Source organism: Papio anubis, chromosome 5 (assembly GCF_008728515.1).
Source record: "Papio anubis isolate 15944 chromosome 5, Panubis1.0, whole genome shotgun sequence".
In the NCBI taxonomy this organism is placed as follows: Eukaryota; Metazoa; Chordata; class Mammalia; order Primates; family Cercopithecidae; genus Papio; species Papio anubis.
The window spans coordinates 101,808,856-101,823,081 of NC_044980.1; the positions used below are offsets into that span (position 1 = coordinate 101,808,856).

A 14,226-nucleotide genomic window follows, 5' to 3' on the forward strand; every position below is an offset into this window, starting at 1 on the left:
ATTGAAAGCTTTGTGACAGCACCTTCTGAGGTGTATGTTGCGGAATATTTTCTCTCCCAAAAGATGCAAGTAGTAATTCTTTATTAAGGCTCTGAGACATATTGCATTAATGAATCTGTTTAAATTTGTTTAACTGTGCATTTCTAAAATCTATGGGACTACAGAACCTTTTGTACTATGACATCTATTAACGGCCATTTAAACTAGGGTTTTCCTATACTTTTGAGCAGTTGTTTTATTTGTTATGTGCTGAAACTGTTAAATTAATGGGAATAAGTGAGAATAATTATCACAACATATATAGTTTATAAAGAAGGTTTAATCTACATTAATATATATCAATATCAAAAGATTTCTTTTCGTATTAAAATTAAATGTGTCTAAAACCAAAAAATGTAAGTTAGTATATTGTTTTGTTAGTGATCATTGTGACATTTGAAGTTGCTTATTGAAAATCTTTAATTAGTAATTGATATTCCAGGAAAACCTACTATATTAGTTCTATACAATAGTTACCCAAGTTGGATTAGTTAAAACATAAAAGAGTTTACCCAGTCATGTAATTGGATATACACAGAAGTTCAAACCATGTCGTCAAGAATTTGTTTTCATTTCTCAGCTCTACCTTCTATTGTATTGACTTCATTCTCAGGCAGGATGTACTGATGTCCCATAGTGTGACAGTTTTTCTCAGAGAGGCTGAGGATGGGACAGGCACTTAGAAGCTGACTGATTTCTTTCTAAAATGTATCTCCTGGTTGGATTTTATTAGCTGATAAAAGAAGTACAATATTATAACTACCATTTTTTTATTTAAAAATTTTAATTTTTCTGTATTTTTATTAAATCTTAGGATTTTTGTTTAGGTCCTTAAGTTTCTGATTCCATTCTAATAAATAAAATCTTGACTGAGGACTTGAAACTCCAAATGTTCCCAGTTACTAGTTCCAGTAACAAAAGGAGCTCTGATAAGAGGATTATTGATGCATGTGCAGTACAATAATACTAAACATTAAAACCATTCAGGAACTTTTTAGATAAAGTTGGAAACTTAAAACATTTACAAAAATGAAATATGTACTTAGTAGTCTTTATCGTGTCCTTGTGAGGTCCTCTGCAGCAAATACAAAACCCATAAAACTCATCCTCCCTATCCCCTGAAACCCATCAATAAAGGAAAACAAAACAAAACAAAACCCCACAAAATAACATATCAAACTTTTGAAACAGTCGTCTTTAACCTGTTAAATTATTTTCTGAGGAATGTAGCCTTGAACTGTGTAGTAATTGACTGTCATAGAAAATGGTAGTCAAAATCAAACCTGTAGCTTTTGGCAAATTAGTGGTCTTTTTGATGGACTTTTTAGTGAATAACCATAAAAGGTGTTTTATGTTTTCCTGGTTTATAAATAAAGGAAAGTAAAATGATCACGAGTATTAAATAAATTACTGGCCTTAATGAAAAGCATATGAAATTTATATCCAGGTTGAATATGGAAAGTCACAAGAGACCATCATTTCTGCCTAACAACCAAAATAAGCTACAAAATAATAGTTTTTGGAAACCTCATCAGAGAGCTAAGGACAGAAGTAAACCTAAATGAACCTACATGCAGAAAGTGACAGGCCTTTTGTAGGAAAAAACAGACCCATGATTACTTTCATCCTTGGTGGAACTGTATGAGCAGATGAATCCTTAAAAGTTTTTGAGATATTTGTAGCGTCAGGTGTAGGCTGATGTGAAAGATTAGAATCTAGAGGAGCCTAACCCACAGAGCAAAGCACTATCTGTCCACCAGCTCTTACGCAAGTGTTTTCACTGAGTGAAGGAGGAGATCAGAGAAGGAGACTTGAGAGAGAGACTTCAAATGAAATCCTCAACACATCAGAAAGGTGGTGTGTGGGGTGTGTGTCTGGTGGGGGGTGCGGGAGTGGGGAGGAGTTCAGGCAGAAGAACTGAGCACTCTGGGGTTTCACTTACAAAAGAATATAAGAGCCCTTTCCCAAACTGATTCTTTGTAGGGAATGCTGGGTCTTCACAGTCTAGGGCAATGGCCCTCCAAAGACTAGGCTGAGGAATGTGTATTAGAGCTGAAAGTTGTCTTCTTAGGTACATAAAGTAGTGGGTGAGGGCAAAGAGACTTCCCTCCCCCACCCAAAAGACTGTAAAGCTGGGAGAGATCTCCTGTATTTCCTAAAGCTGATGGATCAGCTTTGAAGCCGAGGGAGGATGCTAGAATCTCATCATGGCTCAGCTTTATTTTTAGATGAAGGAAAACTGATCTCTCTCAAAGTATTTGAAGGCTGTGGCAATTGATTTAAACTAGAACTGTGACAAAGGCTAGACCCAACTTATTAACTACAGCTCCAACTCTCCAACAGCCTGACAAAAAAAGGAGTGGGTATGCCCCTTTCTTGAGGATAATATTCTTGAATTCAGACTCTACTGTTGTTTTATACAAACTGTCTGGCCTACAATCAAAGATTATATAACACACCAAAAAGTGAGAAATGTGACCCATAGGCAAGAAAATAGACGGACTCAGAGATGGCCCAGATCTTGGAATTATGAGACATTTGTTAATATAGCTGTTACAAAAATGCTTAGGGATGTAGTGGAGAAGATGGAAAATGTGTCTGAAAAGCTGGGAAATTGCAGTAGAGATGTGGATACTGTAAAATAAATGGAAATCTGGAATTGAAAAATACAGTATCAGAACTGAGAGCTTCATTCAATGGACTTGTTAGATAGACTAGAAAGATCAGTGAGAGGTAAAGACAGGTTGGTAGAAAGTATCCAAATTGAAACAAAAAGAAAAAAGTGAAAAAACATAACGGAGTGTTTGAGGTCATGGAATAATATCAAATGTAGGGGAGAGAGATATGGGGGTAAAAATTCCAGGTTTTAATGATCAAATTCTTTCCAACACTTTCAGCCCAAAGGTCCATGAAATTTTAACAAACCGTAAGCAGGATGAAATATTTTAAAAATCACATTTACTGATATCATAGTCAATTATGAAAATGGCCAGGGGGGAAAAGATACATTATGGATAGGGGAATAATGATATGAATTGTAGATAATGTCTCTACAGAAACAGTGGTGGTCAGAAGACAAAGTACTAAAAGAAGAAAAGCTACATCAACCTTGAATTCAATATCCAGTAAAAATACCCTTCAAAAATGAAGACAAGCAGCTTGTCACACTCACCAATCTCTTTTCTGTGTCCAGTCTATCTACTAACAAGTCCATCAAATGCGTTTTTCAACTCTGATACTATATTTTTCAATTCCAGAATTTATATTTATTTGCTAGCATCTCTACTGAAATTTCTCATCTTTTCAGACACTGTCCATCAGAAAAATGGAAAATAAGTGTTGGTGAGGATGTGGAGAAACTGGAACCCTCACTGGTTCAGCCACCAGGAAAACAGTTTGGCTGTTCTTCAAAGTTAAGCATGAAATTACAATTTCACTCCTATAAAACAGATAGTCAAACAAGTACATGTGTACACATGTCCATAGCAACACTATTCACAGTAGCCAGAAGGTGAAAACAGCCCAATGTCCTTGTCGTTGCTAGTAAAATAAAAATAAATATAGCTAATATTTATGAGCATTTATTATGGTAAGGTAGAAAGGGAAAAGAAGGGACAATGAGAGGTGGAGACAAGAGATAGGGAACTTGCAGTGAGGAGGCGTATGTAGTGTATGCAGGGAATGGTAAAGAGGTTATTTTGACTTTATCAAAATAATTTGTTAAATGGAGGAATGAGCTGGGGACTTTGTGAAGGTGTAACTGAAGCTGGTAAAATGCCTTGATTGCTAAACATTGGTCTTTAATTAAATAATACTTTCATTATAAGGTATTCCTTGTCTCACAATTTATTAGTTTTAAGTCAAGTAGAAAAATTTACTGCTGTATCGTTATGTCCCTAAATTGTACCAAAAGCAGAATCTTAGTTAAGATACCTTGATAATTCAATTTATAATAGTTACAATTTTTCATACAAACAAATTACACAGTTGTTTACTGAGCAAAGTCTTATCAGCTCTTAAGTTGTTGTATCAATGAGATGCTCATCAGGAAACTGGTTGGTGTGCATCTTGTAGTACTGGATAATTTATAAAAATTGTATTTTGGTGAAGGGATGGATGAATAGGCAGAGCACAGAGGATTTTTAGGACAGTGTGGGCTACATGTTGTTAAACATTTGTCCAAACCCATAGAATGTACAACGAAAAGAGCAAACCCTAATGAAAACTATGGACTCTTGAGTGATCATGATTTGTCAGTGAAAGTTCTCAACTGTAGCACAGGCACCACGCTGGAGGGGGATACTGATAATGGTGGAGGCTGTGCATGTGTGGGGGCAGAGGACGTATGAGAAAATCTTTTCCTTCCTCCTGCTTATGCTATGAACTTAAGACTGTTCTAAAAAGTAGTCTTTAAAAAAATATTTATTTAGCCATTTTGGTCACACATTTGGGAAAAGCACCATGGAATGTGAACTGGCTATTGAATAGGACGGAAGCTAATTATAGCCGTCTTCTTGGGTCTTATTTCCCTACAGACATCTTATTTAAGAGATACAGAATAAAGAAAGCAAAAGGAATGATTTATGACATTTTACAACCTAGATCTCACTGAACTCTATTCTGTTTTACTGTAGGTTTCCTTAGCATTGTCGTTTTAAAACAAGATCTTAATAATCATTCAGATGTTTCTTTTGTGTATTTGGTTTCTAATTTCATTATTTCAGAAAATGAATATGCCTGATTTAGCAAGGGGGTTTTCTTTCTTTTTATAAATAATCTTAATATGCAAGCATCAAAGAGAAAAGACAACATGACAAACTAAGTTACTAAGGAGTCAATACTTCTAAAATGATTTGCCTTTAGTCGGAAACCCTATTGCTAAAATAAATCATTTAGAAACTGTTTTAATACTTAAATTCTGTATCCTGATGGAAATAGAAACTATGTATCTTGCATTGTGCCCAGCAAATCAGCATTTTCAAAACCTTAGGTTACTTCTAAATGCATTTTTTTTTTAAATGAAGGACATACTGATATTTACAGTATTTCATTTATATTATGAGTGATCTATAATGTAGAATTTTTTCAGAAGGTAGTCTTCTCTGGGGTTATAATTTTCCTGCAGTTATTTCTCACAAAATCCCTCTGAATTTTATGGCTGTTTTGCATAAGAAGTCCCTAAGATATTTGGTACTCACCCTGGAGTTTGAGCATGAATATTATCTTTTTCTTGATTCTTATTGCCTCTTGATTTTAATAAGTCGCTGGCTGTTCCTACAGGGCCAAATAATCACTTGCATTGTTCTGTCCAAGAATGTTATTAGATTGGGTTTATTTACATAAGTCTGTGAGAAATAATATTCAGTTTTTGTTTTAAAGACCTGTTATAAACAACAACAATAAAAGTCTTCCTTTCATGATAGTTCAGCCATCTCATTGGTTCATATTCTAAGGGTACCTCAGGCTAACTGTGACTAAGTGCACTAAGGAAAGTACTGATTGCCAGCCTGGTACCATGACTCTCTTCTCTGGGTTTTCGTTAATGATCAATGCAACACAAATGATGGGGAGTTGGATAAAAGTCACAGAATTTTTGAGATGAAGATTTTATCTAGCCTAGTGCCTTTCTTTTTTCTGATGTGGAAACTGAGAGCAAGGGTAGTTGAGTAATTTGCTCAGATTCATACTCTTCATCGCTTCTGACTTCAAGAACGTTATTCCTTTATCTTAGTGCCTCCTTTCAGAACCTCACTTTCAGAACTGTTACATGCTTTTTGGTTGAAGTTGTCACTTTCTACAGCAGCCAGATAGGCAGTCATTGGTTAGAGCTTAGTTTCTTTGTCAGAGCGACTCCAATCAGCAGAACCTTAATTCTTGCCTTTGTATCTTTGTGCTTTAGTGCTCAGGGGATGGGGGCACTAAATGGAACATTGCAGTGCAAGAGCCTGTTTCACTGCAGTTTTCTAATGAAGGATAATTTCAAAACTTGATAGGTAGGATTTTACTTTAAGTAATTTAGGTATTTTTTAAATAGAGTTTATCTGTTTGTTTTTATTTTTTGTTTGTTTTGAGACAGGTCTTGATCTGTTGCCCAGACTGGAGTGCAGTGGTACAGTCTGGCTTCACTGCCACCTCTTGGGCTCAAGCCATCCTCTCACCTCAGCCTCCTGAGCAGCTGGGGCTAGAGGCACACGTTACCATATCTGGCTAATTTTTAAAAACTATTTGTAGAGATGGGGTCTCACTGTGTTGCCGAGTCTGGTCTCAAACTCCTGGGTTCGAGCAATACTCCCTACTTGGCCATCCAGAGTGCTGGGATTACAGGCATGAACCACCAAGCCTGGCATAGCGTTATTTTTAATTGATAATAGATACACTTGTAATTATTATGAACCAGTCTCTTAGTTTTATGTGTATGTGTATATATACACACACACACACACACACATAGTCTCATTTAATTTTAACATAATGAAAAACTATTCTTAAATGAGATGTGAAACTGATACTGTACCTATAACTTTTTTTTCAAGCCAAGGTAATAGCTGAATTTAACAGCACTTTTTCTGAGCATCTCATCAGAATATTATTTTATAATATCAGGTATTATTTAATAACATTGCTTCTCCCTTCACCCCTTCATTAGTCCCCTGCTACCTCCATTGTGAGGGGCCATCCTTTAGCCAGAACTAATTCCTACAACTCTTTTATCTGGAAAATGTATCTTGCCATTACTTGAGGTGAGTAAAATGAGTGTATCATCACCAGCCCTGGCAGGCCTAAAAGCAAACTTAGGTATTGTATTCATGGCAGTTGAAGGGAAGTTTTTTTATTTTAATTTTTAAAAGTAGCCATTTGATTCTTTGATGTGAAAATCAACCTGTCAATGAATTCAGCACAGTCCGATGTGTTATTAGGTAGACTGTAATTTAAAGCTGTTACTAGATGTTACACAGACAGGAACTACATGGTAAATGAGTTTCATTTTATTTGTAGAAATCTGGGCACCAAATGATCCAACACTGGTTGGAATGTTTTATTAACCCTATTTGCATTTTGATTGCTGCTATATGAAACTTAAGGTCTCATTATTATTTCTGATAATATATTTTTAGGCCAACCTATCTAAAAAGAACCTTCATATGAAAAGGTGTTTTCACTAATTGTATCCATCTAACACACAATATGTTATGTTTTGTAACTTAATATAAGGGAACAATTTTTAAAGTTTTCTTTATGCCCTAACTGGACCTCTCTATTAGATAATTCTAATTCATTGGGTAATTTTAGCATTACTCACTTAGAAAATGTTTTGTTTTGATATTACCAAAGGGTTTTGGGAGAAAGCATGTGGCCAAGAGTGTCTACATTTACTATTACAGAGATATACCCTAGGTATTGGAGACAAAAGAAACAAAAGGTGTTATTTGTGACTTGCTTACTTATTTTCCATAAGTAAAATTGGGCATCACTAATGCTGGAAGACCTACAGAAATAGTGTGCTTGACAAAAGGATCTCTTGTTCTTTTGTCTGCTGCTGATTAGCAGTTGAAATACAGTCATCGTTGGAAAATTGACCAGTGCTGCCATTACAGAACCACACATCCTTTGCTCTTGGTGCCCTTCTTACGTCCTAGTTTTGGTTTTGTTTTGTTTTCTTTTCTTTTTTCCCTCTTTTTTTTTTCTTTTTTCCCTCTTTTTTTCTGCCCTCTTACCTACCTCATTCACTTATGTTTGTAAAATGATCCTAAAGATTTGAAATTTTAGGAAAAGTTTTTGTCATTATGGTATACGATATTCAGAAATATGCATTGTATGGCAAATAGCAATCTGGATTTGGTAGGATTGGTGGTAGGTAGGTCTGCCATTACCTTCTTGTTTTACTTCATTCTCCTCCCACCTGCCTTTCTCCTTATCTTCAGGATCATCATGATGGTCATTATGATCATCATGATGGTCATTATCATCATGTGAATCTTTGGGAAACTTCTTAGGTACTGAAGTGAAATTCACCTTTAAAAAATGTGTTCCGTATACTTTTCTTCCTTTTTTGTGTGTGTGTGATTATTTTTTCTTATTTGAAATTGCCTCACAACTATAGTCCTATCTGAAATAGTCTGTGTTAAATAGGTTCCTTATAGCTTGTGTTCTTTTTTGCATGTGTTAATTAATACTTGGTTTTCTGTGAATTTCCTTTGCATTTCTTGTTTTCATCTATATGAATTCTATATGAATTGCTCTATGCATTTCTATTTCTTTCCCCAAAATCAAGACATTTGTTGAGGGGTCAGTAAAGTAAAATGCTATAGAGTTTGTGTGTATTTGGTTATTTGTTATCTTTAATGTGAGGAAGTTTGTATTTTATTTAGTTGGAAGACACGATGGATAAGCTGTGGATAAGTACCTAAATACATAAATGTGTATACATATTGGATAGTTTACTGTTGCTGAAGGCTTGTTTCTTAATCCCTCCAGGAAAGAAAGGAGAGGCTATCCAAATTTGAATCTATTCGTCATTCAATTGCTGGAATAATTAGGTCTCCAAAATCCGCACTGAGCTCTTCAGCAGTAAGTAGGATTAACTCTCTGTGCTACTGAAAATGGTCATTGTCTAACTTCTTTCTGATGCATTAATGAATGTGTGTGTGTGTGTGTGTGTATAAATTTGCACTTACAAATGGAAAGATAAGTGCGTAATTTAACTTTTTGTGTGCATATGAATGTCTATATATGTGTATAGTAAAATCCCATGTAACACTGACATAGGGAATACAGAAATAAACTTGAATTATAGGCTTCCTTTACAATATACAAATAATTATGAGGAACATTTTATGTACTTTGAGGTCTTACTGGAGGAATAGTATAAACAATTCTTTCCTAGTGAAACATAACCCTTTTACAGGAGGGATTACTATATATATTTTTGAAATGTATTAGTGTATATGTATATTTATATTTTAAAGAGCATTTTGATTATAAAATTGAAGTCTGTTTGATAATCATTGAAATGTGGGTTTGACATATCACAGTAGTGCTTGAGTATTAGTTATCTTTAGTAACAGCGGTTTGGCCATCTCATACACATGAATAAACACACAGAAGCATTTCTCTAAAGCATTAGGTCTTCTATTTATTTAGAGAAGGAGGTTTTTTCCCCCCTCAAATACACAGGCACTCCAGTGTATACACCCCTAACAAGTACTAGTCTAATTCTGGTCCTGATGGATTTACCTACACTGGATATTTCACATACATAAATAAAATCATACAATATGTGGCCTTTTGCATGTAGTTTCTTTCATTTATAATTCTTCTAGGGTTCATCCATGTTATACAATGTGACAGTACTTCATTCCTTTTTATGACTGAATAATACTCCATTGTATATATTTACCGCATATTGTCTATCCATCAGCTGATGGACATTTGATTGTTTCAGCTTGTTGGCTATTATAAATAATGCTGTATGAACATTCATTGTCAAGTGTTTTTATTTTTGTATGTTTTCACTTCTCTTGGGTGTGTACCCAGGAGTAGAATTTCTGGGTTATATGGTAATAATTCTCTATTTAAGCTTTTGAGGAATTGCCACACTGTTTTTCATAGTAATTGTACCATTTTACATTCCCATCAGCAATATATGAATATTTTTATTTCTCCACATTATTGCCAACACTTGTTATTTTTAATGTTTTCATATTATAGGCATTCTAGTGGACATGAAGTAGTATCTTACTGTAGTTTTAATTTCCATTTTCCTAATGACTAATGATGTGGAGCGTTTTTTCATGTTCTTATTGGCAGCTTATATGTGTTCTTTGGACATGTGTTTAGTAATATTCTTTGCACATTTAAAAATTGCTTATTTATTGTTGAATTCTAAGAGTTTATATTCTGAAAATAAGCTCCTTATACATATAATCTACAAATATTTTTTTCTTACCGTTTGGATTTTTTTTTTCACTTTCTTGATGATGTCCTTTAACACACTTAAGTTTTTGATTTTGCTGAAGAGCAATTTATTTTTTCCTTGACTCTGTGTGCTTTTGATGTCAAAAAACACATTGTCTAATCCAAGATTATGCTGATAATTCATCCTTGTTTTCTTCTTAGAGTTTTATAGTTTTAGTCCTACCACTTACATCTTTGATTATTATTAGTTAATTTTTGTATATGGAGTGAGGTACAGGATCAAAATTTTATTTATTTATTTTAATTAATTAATTAATTTTTTATTATTTTTTTATATATTTTTTTAAATTTATTTATTATTATTATACTTTAAGTTGTAGGGTACATGTGCATAACATGCAGGTTTGTTACATATGTATACTTGTGCCATGTTGGTCTGCTGCACCCATCAACTCGTCATTTACATCAGGTATAACTCCCAATGCAATCCCTCCCCCCTCCCCCCTCCCCATGATAGGCCCCGGTGTGTGATGTTCCCCTTCCCGAGTCCAAGTGATCTCATTGTTCAGTTCCCACCTATGAGTGAGAACATGCGGTGTTTGGTTTTCTGTTCTTGTGATAGTTTGCTAAGAATGATGGTTTCCAGCTGCATCCATGTCCCTACAAAGGACGCAAACTCATCCTTTTTTATGGCTGCATGGTATTCCATGGTGTATATGTGCCACATTTTCTTAATCCAATCTGTCACTGATGGACATTTGGGTTGATTCCAAGTCTTTGCTATTGTGAATAGTGCTGCAATAAACATACGTGTGCATGTGTCTTTATAGCAGCATAATTTATAATCCTTTGGGTATATCCCCAGTAATGGGATGGCTGGGTCATATGGTACATCTAGTTCTAGATCCTTGAGGAATCGCCATACTGTTTTCCATAATGGTTGAACTAGTTTACAATCCCACCAACAGTGTAAAAGTGTTCCTATTTCTCCACATCCTCTCCAGCACCTGTTGTTTCCTGACTTTTTAATGATCGCCATTCTAACTGGTGTGAGATGGTATCTCATTGTGGTCTTGATTTGCATTTCTCTGATGGCCAGTGATGATGAGCATTTTTTCATATGTCTGTTGGCTGTATGAATGTCTTCTTTTGAGAAATGTCTGTTCATATCCTTTGCCCACTTTTTGATGGGGTTGTTTGTTTGTTTCTTGTAAATTTGTTTGAGTTCTTTGTAGGTTCTGGATATTAGCCCTTTGTCAGATGAGTAGATTGCAAAAATTTTCTCCCATTCTGTAGGTTGCCTGTTCACTCTGATGGTAGTTTCTTTTGCTGTGCAGAAGCTCTTTAGTTTAATTAGATCCCATTTGTCAATTTTGGCTTTTGCTGCCGTTGCTTTTGGTGTTTTAGACATGAAGTCTTTGCCCATGCCTATGTCCTGAATGGTACTACCTAGGTTTTCCTCTAGGATTTTTATGGTATTAGGTCTAACATTTAAGTCTCTAATCCATCTTGAATTAATTTTCGTATAAGGAGTAAGGAAAGGATCCAGTTTCAGCTTTCTACTTATGGCTAGCCAATTTTCCCAGCACCATTTATTAAATAGGGAATCCTTTCCCCATTTCTTGTTTCTCTCAGGTTTGTCAAAGATCAGATGGCTGTAGATGTGTGGTATTATTTCTGAGGACTCTGTTCTGTTCCATTGGTCTATATCTCTGTTTTGGTACCAGTACCATGCTGTTTTGGTTACTGTAGCCTTGTAGTATAGTTTGAAGTCAGGTAGCGTGATGCCTCCAGCTTTGTTCTTTTGACTTAGGATTGTCTTGGAGATGCGGGCTCTTTTTTGGTTCCATATGAACTTTAAAGCAGTTTTTTCCAATTCTGTGAAGAAACTCATTGGTAGCTTGATGGGGATGGCATTGAATCTATAAATTACCTTGGGCAGTATGGCCATTTTCACGATATTGATTCTTCCTATCCATGAGCATGGTATGTTCTTCCATTTGTTTGTGTCCTCTTTTATTTCACTGAGCAGTGGTTTGTAGTTCTCCTTGAAGAGGTCCTTCACATCCCTTGTAAGTTGGATTCCTAGGTATTTTATTCTCTTTGAAGCAATTGTGAATGGAAGTTCATTCATGATTTGGCTCTGTGTTTGTCTGTTATTGGTGTATAAGAATGCTTGTGATTTTTGCACATTAATTTTGTATCCTGAGACTTTGCTGAAGTTGCTTATCAGCTTAAGGAGATTTTGGGCTGAGACAATGGGGTTTTCTAAATATACAATCATGTCATCTGCAAACAGGGACAATTTGACTTCTTCTTTTCCTAACTGAATACCCCTGATTTCTTTCTCTTGCCTAATTGCCGTAGCCAGAACTTCCAACACTATGTTGAATAGGAGTGGTGAGAGAGGGCATCCCTGTCTTGTGCAATTTTTCAAAGGGAATTTTTCCAGTTTTTGCCCATTCAGTATGATATTGGCTGTGGGTTTGTCATAAATAGCTCTTATTATTTTGAGGGACGTTCCATCAATACCAAATTTATTGAGCGTTTTTAGCATGAAGGGCTGTTGAATTTTGTCAAAAGCCTTTTCTGCATCTATTGAGATAATCATGTGGTTCTTGTCTTTGGTTCTGTTTATATGCTGGATTATGTTTATTGATTTGTGAATGTTGAACCAGCCTTGCATCCCAGGGATGAAGCCCACTTGATCATGGTGGATAAGCTTTTTGATGTGTTGTTGAATCCGGTTTGCCAGTATTTTATTGAGGATTTTTGCATCGATGTTCATCAGGGATATTGGTCTAAAATTCTCTTTTTTTGTTGTGTCTCTGCCAGGCTTTGGTATCAGGATGATGTTGGCCTCATAAAATGAGTTAGGGAGGATTCCCTCTTTTTCTATTGATTGGAATAGTTTCAGAAGGAATGGTACCAACTCCTCCATATACCTCTGGTAGAATTCAGCTGTGAATCCATCTGGTCCTGGACTTTTTTTGGTTGGTAGGCTATTAATTATTGCCTCAATTTCAGAGCCTACTATTGGTCTATTCAGGGATTCAACTTCTTCCTGGTTTAGTCTTGGAAGAGTGTAAGTGTCCAGGAAATTATCCATTTCTTCTAGATTTTCCAGTTTATTTGCGTAGAGGTGTTTATAGTATTCTCTGATGGTAGTTTGTATTTCTGTGGGGTCGGTGGTGATATCCCCTTTATCATTTTTAATTGCGTCGATTTGATTCTTCTCTCTTTTCTTCTTTATTAGTCTTGCTAGTGGTCTGTCAATTTTGTTGATCTTTTCAAAAAACCAACTCCTGGATTCATTGATTTTTTGGAGGGTTTTTTGTGTCTCTATCTCTTTCAGTTCTGCTCTGATCTTAGTTATTTCTTGCCTTCTGCTAGCTTTGGAATGTGTTTGCTCTTGCTTCTCTAGTTCTTTTAATTGCGATGTTAGAGTGTCAATTTTTGATCTTTCCTGCTTTCTCTTGTGGGCATTTAGTGCTATAAATTTCCCTCTACACACTGCTTTAAATGTGTCCCAGAGATTCTGGTATGTTGTATCTTTGTTCTCATTGGTTTCAAAGAACATCTTTATTTCTGCCTTCATTTCGTTATGTACCCAGTAGTCATTCAGGAGCAGGTTGTTCAGTTTCCATGTAGTTGAGCGGTTTTGATTGAGTTTCTTAGTCCTGAGTTCTAGTTTGATTGCACTGTGGTCTGAGAGACAGTTTGTAATAATTTCTGTTCTTGTACATTTGCTGAGGAGTGCTTTACTTCCAATTATATGGTCAATTTTGGAGTAAGTACGATGTGGTGCTGAGAAGAATGTATATTCTGTTGATTTGGGGTGGAGAGTTCTATAGATGTCTATTAGGTCTGCTTGCTGCAGAGATGAGTTCAATTCCTGGATATCCTTGTTAACTTTCTGTCTTGTTGATCTGTCTAATGTTGACAGTGGAGTGTTGAAGTCTCCCATTATTATTGTATGGGAGTCTAAGTCTCTTTGTAAGTCTCTAAGGACTTGCTTTATGAATCTGGGTGCTCCTGTATTGGGTGCATATATATTTAGGAGAGTTAGCTCTTCCTGTTGAATTGATCCCTTTACCATTATGTAATGGCCTTCTTTGTCTCTTTTGATCTTTGATGGTTTAAAGTCTGTTTTATCAGAGACTAGGATTGCAACCCCTGCTTTTTTTTGTTCTCCATTTGCTTGGTAAATCTTCCTCCATCCCTTTATTTTGAGCCTATGTATGTCTCTGCGTGTGAGATGGGTCTCCTGAA

The 14,226-nt window shown here is 35.5% G+C and overlaps 1 protein-coding gene across 1 annotated transcript in view; it reads left to right on the top strand.

The window, feature by feature from the left end:
* The window catches only part of FER (FER tyrosine kinase), a 448,142-nt gene that overhangs the window by 192,196 nt on the left and 241,720 nt on the right, over positions 1–14,226 (top strand). Inside the window, 1 exon segment of the mRNA XM_017960295.3 lies at positions 8,515–8,607. Coding sequence (XP_017815784.3) covers positions 8,515–8,607 — 93 coding nt within the window.